Source organism: Triticum aestivum, chromosome 1D (assembly GCF_018294505.1).
Source record: "Triticum aestivum cultivar Chinese Spring chromosome 1D, IWGSC CS RefSeq v2.1, whole genome shotgun sequence".
NCBI lineage: Eukaryota > Viridiplantae > Streptophyta > Magnoliopsida > Poales > Poaceae > Triticum > Triticum aestivum.
Genome location: NC_057796.1, coordinates 495,225,725 through 495,234,384, shown reverse-complemented (window position 1 = coordinate 495,234,384; position 8,660 = coordinate 495,225,725). Strand labels below are relative to the sequence as shown.

General features: G+C 43.0%; 1 protein-coding gene across 4 annotated transcripts; it reads right to left on the bottom strand.

Annotated features, from left to right (window-relative positions):
- Positions 1–810: 810 nt before the first annotated feature.
- Positions 811–8,371, bottom strand: LOC123183409 (uncharacterized). Of its 4 annotated transcripts, none has more exons than XM_044596220.1 (12): positions 8,164–8,371; positions 8,037–8,081; positions 7,405–7,923; positions 7,155–7,316; positions 4,694–5,202; positions 4,477–4,607; positions 4,225–4,380; positions 4,030–4,122; positions 3,709–3,944; positions 3,306–3,612; positions 2,161–2,199; positions 811–1,210 (listed from the first exon to the last, which is right to left on the bottom strand). In XM_044596220.1, the coding sequence occupies exons 3-10, from the start codon at positions 7,632–7,634 to the stop codon at positions 3,318–3,320; spliced, it is 1,812 nt and encodes a 603-aa protein (XP_044452155.1). In that variant the 5' UTR covers positions 7,635–7,923; positions 8,037–8,081; positions 8,164–8,371; the 3' UTR covers positions 811–1,210; positions 2,161–2,199; positions 3,306–3,317. The 4 variants fall into 4 exon arrangements, with proteins under 4 accessions (XP_044452155.1, XP_044452158.1, XP_044452156.1 ...); XM_044596223.1 differs by having other exon boundaries at positions 4,030–4,119; XM_044596221.1 differs by having other exon boundaries at positions 8,169–8,335.
- Positions 8,372–8,660: the final 289 nt, after the last annotated feature.

The window sequence follows — 8,660 nt, the reverse complement described above, 5'->3', positions numbered from 1 at the left end:
TTGAAGATCCTACGTACCTCCCCCGCGACTTGAGACACGCCGCTACAAGGATTTTATTTTATTACTGTTGTGCTTCGACTCCGCTGTTGCGGCTATGGCGAGCAGGTGGTTGCATTGGGGTAGGTAGACCAGAAGGATCTGGCAGGGGTGGTGGGCGAGAGGCTGCCGGAGCTGGGGAAGAAAGCCTTCCTGGCGCTTGATTCTCGCCGTATGCCGCCATGGACGCGACAGTTGCGCTGGCTATCGCGGAGTGGCTTGATGCGACAGGTGATAGCGGGGAAGATAGTAAAAGGCGCTAAAGATGAGCGGAAACAGACAGTGCCTTACTGTTGGGATTTAGGAGGCGGCGCGGGGTCCAGAGGTCGTACGTGGACGGTAGTGAGGCTGTCGGCTCTCGTGTACAACCCCGGGGCAGCCGGAGCGATGTGAGCTCATGGCATGCCGGCAGCATGGTCAACGCGCGACCCGTCTGGATTCAGTTGGTTCGGGTCGAGCAAAAAGAAAAAGGCCACGCCGGCCAAGTCGCCCAACCGATAGACGCATTTAGTCCGGGTGTCAAGTTTGTTTGTTTTTTAAGAAAATGATAAAGTCCGTAGCGTGGTTCGCGTCGGCATACTTCATGTCTCGCCCCCTCCCTAGTTCATATAACATTCTAGATCAAGCATCACCTTTTGCACTTGTTCTGCACAGCGCTGCGGTAGGCTACAGTTCCTGCCATCGGCCCTGCGGCCACATGATGCATAGCATGGACAAAGAGACGGCCCGAGAAAAACAAATACAAAAACAAGACTGGTCGTAACAACACATCAATTTCTATCAAGTTGCAACAACAGATCCATTTCCATCATCACAGTACAAAGACCTAAAAGACATGAGCCCAACCCAACTATTACGTATGCTTTCTAACGTATCTCCGCCCAACTGGTAATCAATTCTACCAGTCTAGTCTCTCCAAGCTTTTTTACAGGAGCAAAACCAATGCTCAAAACCCGCAACCGTATGCAATCCTATCTATCCAAGTTACTTTACAAGAGCAAAAGGATGCTCAAAACCCATGGGGGGTTTGTGTTGTTGTGTGCTGTACATCCATCACAAAACACAACAAAATTGCTCAGGCCAACTTTTGAGACCTGGAAGAGCAACAAGGGTGCCAACTCTTGAAACCTGGAAGAGCAAATATACTTCTTGAAGGGGTGCCAACTCTTGAAACCTGGAAGAGCAAAAATACAGAAACTTAGGTTACACAAGGAAACAAAGTACAAACATACTTTCTTGGTAAACATGCATGAATATCAAGTTATAGGATCAACAAGAGGGCATGAGATACGAATATCTTACACTAAGATACATTGAATAAGCACGAAATTGGGATGTAGATGAGTACATCAAAATTAGCATTAGTAAGAAACACGTTGACAAAAGGATTAAAACGAGATAATGAAGTGTAAATCTAATGCAGAGCTATTCTAACAATAGTCCACATAACTTGAAAATGTATCTCACTGTGCCTGATCATTTGAGAAAACCCAAAGAATTAAACCCTATATTATCGACAAGGTACGGAAAATTACCACAAAACTTGGAAGTGGTGGTCTTCAGGTTAATGCTTTATTTAGACCTTTGTTTACTGTATGGTAAGCATTGCTATTTCAGTTGTGCAAAATAAGTACTCAAAACATATATGATTCCTATTTACAACTCTGTAACTCTTCTTCTCATAAAATGCAGTTTCCCACATCTAACCATTCAGTTTCTCATCAAGTACAAAAAGGCCGAGAATTTTAATCATCTACAGAGTTAAGTGTTAAAAAAACTACTACTCCCTCTGTAAAGAAATACAAGATTGTTTAGATCTAAACAATCTTATGTTCTTTACGGAGGGAGTATCAGTGCATCAAGGCCCTAGCATGGAATAGGGTATGTACAGTGGTAAATACACAAGAGCAGATAAGGCTAAAATATTGTAAACGTTTATTTTAAATTACTTCAAGATTAACAAGGGGTTGATATATAGAACATGTTAAAACCTAGGAAAAAAAGACATTTCATGTAGATGAACTACCACATTACCAACAAGATACAATGGAAGTAAGAATACAGCAAGACAATATAACTAATACATGCTACAAAGAGGCATCAATATATGCATAATAAAGTTACCTTACTCTCATTGTCAGCAAACTCCCTCACCGAACAACCCTACAATCGATAGGAGCAGATCATCAAAATCAGATCACAAAAAAGAGCAATGTGAGTAAACCAAAGTCAGAACTACTAGCATAACCAAATTCAATTAGGACCCAAGTATTCGGAAACAATTTGCAATAACATTTCTATCAGCTAGATAATAGATATGGTAGTCTGCAAACTAGAATTAACTACGAACGAAAATTAACATTGGAATTTCCTTTGCAAACAAAACACAGAGACAAACAGGTTTTGTAAATAAGCCAGAAGGCTGTTGCCTTATGCCTATATCAAATCAAGAAATAAATATGATAGTCTGCAAATTGATGTTAAAACAAGGTCAGGGGTGCTGTAAATAAGCATTCGGACAAACAGGTTCTGTAAATAAGACAGATGGCTGTTGGCTGCCTATATCAAATCAAGAAATAAATATGATAGTCTGCAAATTGATGTTAAAACAAGGTCAGGGGTGCTGTAAATAAGCATACGGACAAACAGGTTCTGTAAATAAGACAGATGGCTGTTGGCTGTGCTTTACAAGCTATTCTGTCAGCAAAGTTGACACACTGGTGCATCAAATAATGAAACAAAAATAACAAAACAAGGTCAGCCCAACAGGACACCAAGATAGTCACAAATACTAAATCTACTTCGGAACAATGGATGGGGGGAGACTTAGCGAAGGATATAAGAAGAGGAGAATCTTCAAAACTTGAGGGTAGCAAAAAATGTTAATATTTCAAATTGCAAGACCATCATTTTTTAGTAAATACAAGAACTGTCCATCCATATCGCATAGTGAGTTTGGTCAATTTTTTAGTAAATCACAGTTTACCAAAGTTGCAAATGGACTGCAGAAAATATCCCTTCAAATACCTTTACTTGTTTCAACAGAACAGTGCAAAAGAGAGGTTTAGTAGGTACAGAACACAAGGTAGAATCTTATTTTTTTCACCAACTGTGATTAAAAATCCAGCTGCTAATAAGGATACAACATAACAGACAAGAAATTCAATTTATAAATAGAAAAGATACAACCCTAAGTAATTTAGTTTACAGAATCAATGTATTAGAAGTTAGATTGGCAAGCCAAAAAGTTAGCATGCCAAAAAACAAACCTGTTAAGTGTCTCAAGGGAATGAAAAATAAATCCCAGCACGGGAAAGCTTCCGGAAGTCCTTGAAATTAACTTCAGCTACAAGATTGAGACGGGATTTGCCGAAGCTCTTGGAGACAAAACTTCTGAGGACTTTGTCACTTCCAATGCAGCTCTTCAGATACATAGAGCTATCAACTGAATGCTGAACTCCAGCAGCAAACTTGGTCCGGTCCTCCTCATAGCTATAACTGATATAACCCCCAAGAACAGTGCTACGATTGCCCATACGGCTGGAACAAGTTGCTGTGAAGAGGCCTGGTTGCTTACTGGAAAAGGAGAAGGGTAAGACAGGTTAACAACTGAGAACAACTTACAAAGAACTTATATTGAACAAAAAGTTTGGGAAAGCATATATAACATACAATGTAAGGCCAAGGTTGCACCACAGGGATGAGACAGAGACACCAGCAGAACAATTGATCCATGAATCCCCATCATTTATGTGAAGCTTTCCACCAAACCCAAGGCTTTCAACATTATATAATTTCAGATCCTTAACACCACAAAAACTAGATATGGAAAAGGATGGCTCTCTGTCCCTGTTCAGCCCAATACAACCAGAAATAGATTGGAATGGTTGCAGACATTGCAACTCAAGCTGCATTAATAAAAACAAGTTGGGCAATTTATACAATGGATCCAAAGGTCAAACAAAGAATCACTACATTATTGACAAGCCTTACTTTAGAATTTCTAAGGGAGTAAGGTATGTGAAGCATTCCTTTGATGTTATCAGCAAACAGTTTCTCCGCATGCAACTCAGCATAATTCGGCTGCTACAAAAAATAAGTCAAATAAAACAACAGAGTTTTTAATAGCTGTGAAAACTACAATGACTGAGTACATAATTTATGTGGATACTTCAATAGATAACTTACATTATACAGATTAACATCAGCGCCATTTGGTTCAGCAGCCTGACCAGGTGTAACTTCCGATGCGGACAAGAATATTGATAAATCAAAATTTCTCACACCCAACATCATTTTCTTGAGCAGGTTCATTCCAACAATTTCAGAGCCAAAAGTTACAGACTGGTAGAGTAAGGTTTAAAGGTTAGACCAAGGACACGATAGTTTCAGAGACGGAAAGGAAAAAAAGGACAAGAACAGATGTAAAATAAAACCTACATAGTTCTGCATTGCACCCAAATATACACTATTTAGCAAAAACGGGTCTCTTGTCATATCAGTAACTTCCTTGCCTATATCATCAAAAAGTGCAGGGTCACCACCCATCTGGGATACACGATATGCCACATCTGTGATCATCAGCCAAATTAGAACACAGCATCAAATAATAAAATTAATAACTACATATATAAACAAGACAAGGTTCGTAAATTACCGGCAAAGCTATTAAAAACTCTGAACACACTGCCAAAAGATAAGAGCTTATCAGCAAGAGAGGAGACATTTTCAGGTAGCTGTTGCAATGCCTCCAAAAAACGGCTGCGATCACGAGCCAACACCATTGAAACATTTGTGTGAAACTTCCTCAGCTCATTTAGCAACTTACTAGCGGATTCAGCAGAAATTTCATCATTTTCTCGAGCGTGATCAACCAAAGCTTTCATATTCCAAGTGAACTCGTTAAGCAATCTAACATATTTGCTATTTATAGATTGATTCTCCATCGCTACATCAACAGCAGTGACGCCAAGTTTCCAACGCATTTGAATTGCACCCGGTCGTTTCATAGACGCAAAGGCAATCGCTGACTTCAAAAGAACACCCTGCCAGGGCTTCAGGAGGGTCACAGAAATATTAGTTTCAAAATCATCAGGAGTCTTCAACCTAAGCCTCGCCTCTTTCAAAAGATCATCAAGATGTTTCTTAAATTGATACAGCTCAGCCCTGGACAGAGAATGAACGGAGTGCATCAGGATTATAACTTTTTGGACAAAGAATTTGGAAATGGTGAGTACATTTCTATTTTTTAATCATATGTTTTCTTCTCTTTCTTACCACGATAAGAAAATGTTTACTCCTCACAGCAAGTAGAAACATTAAATGAATCTCATTGGATTCTAAAAGATGCAAAATAGACTGCCCACTCTGTTCAGCACTACTTTACATCCATCTAGTGCTTCATAATGGTCAAAAGACCAGCAGGGAAGGTTCATAGCTATGCACTGATATTTGACATTTGATACTCTCTTTTATCCAACATCAATATACCCAAAACCAGAAGACACTAGCTCAAGAATATAATATACAGCAAGTGCACTGGACAAGCATTCATTATTGAGAAAATTTCCCTATTTAACACTGCCAAAAAGTTTCTTCCTTATATAACGCTAACTATAAAGTTTATGCCTTTTGTAGCACTTCCGTCACTTCCGATAGCATATACTGTTTAGATGCTTGTCAGTTTTTTTAAGCGGACAAAACTACCCCCACTTATAACGCACAGGAAAAAAGGCCAGGCCGAACAGTCAGCTGGCCAAGCCACGACCCGCCCTGTCTTTCTTCCCTGTACCTCCGGAGGCGGTGGGAGGGGACTGCACAAGAGACTTGACGACCACGCTGCTAGGGGAGATTGCTGCGGAGGGCGTCCGTGAAGGGGCTGCAGATGGCAGCCAAGGAGGGGCTATAGATGCGGTGGACAGCGACGGTCTGGCTACAACAAGGTTTGTGGCTGGATACTCGGCCTCTAGCGTGGCTGCAGTATCAGGACAGGGTATGGCCGGCTCCTTGGCCTCAGCTACATGGACTTGTCCTGAAGGTTAAGGTTCACACCTTTTTTTTTATCTCAATGCATCATTACATTAGTAGGAGTCTGTACAGTATGTGCAGTAGCAAAGATCATGCACAACTTTGTCTAGCTCATGCCTATGTTTGTCTTTAATTTACAGGATGGATCCAAACTAAGTTATTTGCTGAAAATTAAATTGTTTTTAGTCGTACTATTGGCAATTTCATGAACTACAGTGTGATGGTCCAAACCATTTGTGTTTGTGGGTGTGACCATGTGAACTGGATTAGGATGCAATGAAATTCAGAAGCAGTAGAAATGTACTGTTTTTTTCCTTTCTGGAATGAGAAGTACTGAGCTGCTGTTGCATGGTTAATTATTGGCATGCAAGGCCTCAATGGATGTTAGGTACCGGATTAGTATATTTCTATGAGTACGAGATGAATGACATTCTTATCTGACATGTACAGATTCTACATGGTAGCCAAAGACTGCATGGAAAAAAGAAGGTTCCTCTTGAAGAAACTGAATACGAGAGTGCAGCTTCTCTTTCTTTTTTGGTCTTCTTTTGTTAGTCTAACACTTCTCACTTAGACTGTAGGCTATAATCAACTCAATTTTTTTCCCATGGGGTGTCTAGGTAGGCAGGTAAGTGCAGAGAAGATAGAAGTGAAAATCTCTTCCAAACAAGTTTCATGAAGGGTAAAATTGTATTTCATGTGTCTTTTAACACCATTAGTAGTCAAAATGAATGAAAGTGTTACAAAGGGAATAAAATTTAGATGTGGTGTTAGATAAGGAAGAAAAAAAATCAGTGTCAAAAAGGGAACAAAAATTTAACGCAGTGTTAAATAAGGAATTCTCTCTTCATTGTCATGTAGAGTAAGCAAAATATTTGAGCTCATTCATAGAAACATAAAAGAGACAAGTGACATTACGAAGTTGTTGTACTGCAGAGAAGATTAATTCATTTTGATCAAAGTGACCATGTTGCAACGGTATGATCCAAGCATATGAAATTAACAAGACTAAGGTGCATCAATTTTTCAACAAGTCGGGTCACGAGAAGATCCTGTGGAATTTGATGACTGGGGGAGATAAGACTTTTTACCTTTCAATCTGGGTCGGTGAGAGGTCAACAGGCGCGATTTGAGTTGGCGTTGGGGTGTAGCCCCGCCTTTTGTTGGGGTCGGGCCTGAACCCGATGGCCACAGCCAGCCTGCTGAACCATCGAAGAGGTTGACCAGGATTCAGGCCTGGTGCTTCCCACGGCCTGAAGAAGCGCACATCATTCGGGATCAGTTCCCGAACTTACAGATCGGGAAAACAGGAATCGACGAGAACGTGGAGATATCGAGTACCTGGCCAAAGAGAATCCCTCGCCGGTGTGTCCTGGGGCATGGCCGCGGCCACCGGAGTCAGCGCCGCGAGCGCCCTCGCCTGGGTGGTGCCCTCGAGCATGGGCGCGGCCACCGGAGTCGGCGCCCTCGCCGGGGTGCCCTCGAGCATGGCCGCGGCCACCGGAGTCAGCGCCCGACACGCCCTCGCCGGATCCGGCATCAGCGCCTCCATCAGCGGACGGAAACGCCATGGAGAGGCAGGATTCGCGATGGCGGAGGTGGAAAACCCTAGCAATGGAGAGATTTGGGGGCGGATGGTGGGCGGGCGGGCGGTTGCGACTCTGAGCGGGAAGGGGCTCGGCTCGGGTGGAGTAGTCTGATGTTTGCCTACTGAGGCCGCGTCTCGGCTCGTCTTTGTCGATCCAGTTGGCCTCCAACGAGGCCGCTGGGCCGGCACCCCAAACGGACCGGAGAAGCCCATACACACACTAGGATCCGATCTCCGACGCATCGTCGTCGTGTGTTGGCTACGTCTGCGACCTGAAAGATAAGATAGATGAGATGGGGAACGAACGAGAACGAGCACGAGCACTCGTCAGATCTAAAATTCCAACAAAAAACGAATCGATTCGAGCCTTCCCATGGCAACATACCAACAGCAAGATGGATGGGTCATCTCTTGAGCCAGGCCAAGCAATCTGAAGAGGCAAAATTCAGTTAGTCCCCACGACAAATCCATGGATGGCACAGAAAGACGGGTTGAAACGAGCCTCGCCTCACCTCACCTCACCTCACCACACCATGGTGGATTATATATACCCAAGCACAAGTAGATGGAGGTCCTGCAGACGCCGCCTTCTTCGGCGAGGCATGATGATGAGACGCTTGTTTTCGCGTGCTCGGAGCACACACGCCATGGCTGCTAGGGTTGGGTTGGGGGAGGGGAAAGAGGCGAGAGGCCCCGAGCCAAGTTATATACGGCCAGGGCCAGGCTTCAGCTCAGGAATCATGTCCTCAGTAGGAGCCCTCACTCTCGCTCCCTGGCCCACGCGCCAGCGACAGATGGAGACGCGTTTCCCCTCCGCTAATTACGAGGACTAGTAGTTTTTTTTTAGCACGTCCTGACTGGCTCTGCGCGTAATTAGGGATATCTGTTTCCAACCGCGAAAAAGAAGGAATCCTTTTATTCACCGCCAGAAAAGTCAGCCCGCGTTATACGGGGCACCAATTTGTTTGTTTTTGTTTCCCCTCAAAAAAAATTTTGTTTGTTTTTGTTC

Excerpts from the sequence above, each read along its gene's own strand:
- LOC123183409 (XM_044596220.1), bottom strand. The coding sequence starts at position 7,634 with ATGGCGTTTCCGTCCGCTGATGGAGGCGCTGATGCCGGATCCGGCGAG. Across the intron at positions 4,608-4,693 it reads AGTTTTTAATAGCTTTGCCG|ATGTGGCATATCGTGTATCC; the intron begins GTAATTTACGAA and ends TGATGATCACAG. Across the intron at positions 3,945-4,029 it reads ACTCCCTTAGAAATTCTAAA|CTTGAGTTGCAATGTCTGCA; the intron begins GTAAGGCTTGTC and ends TTATTAATGCAG.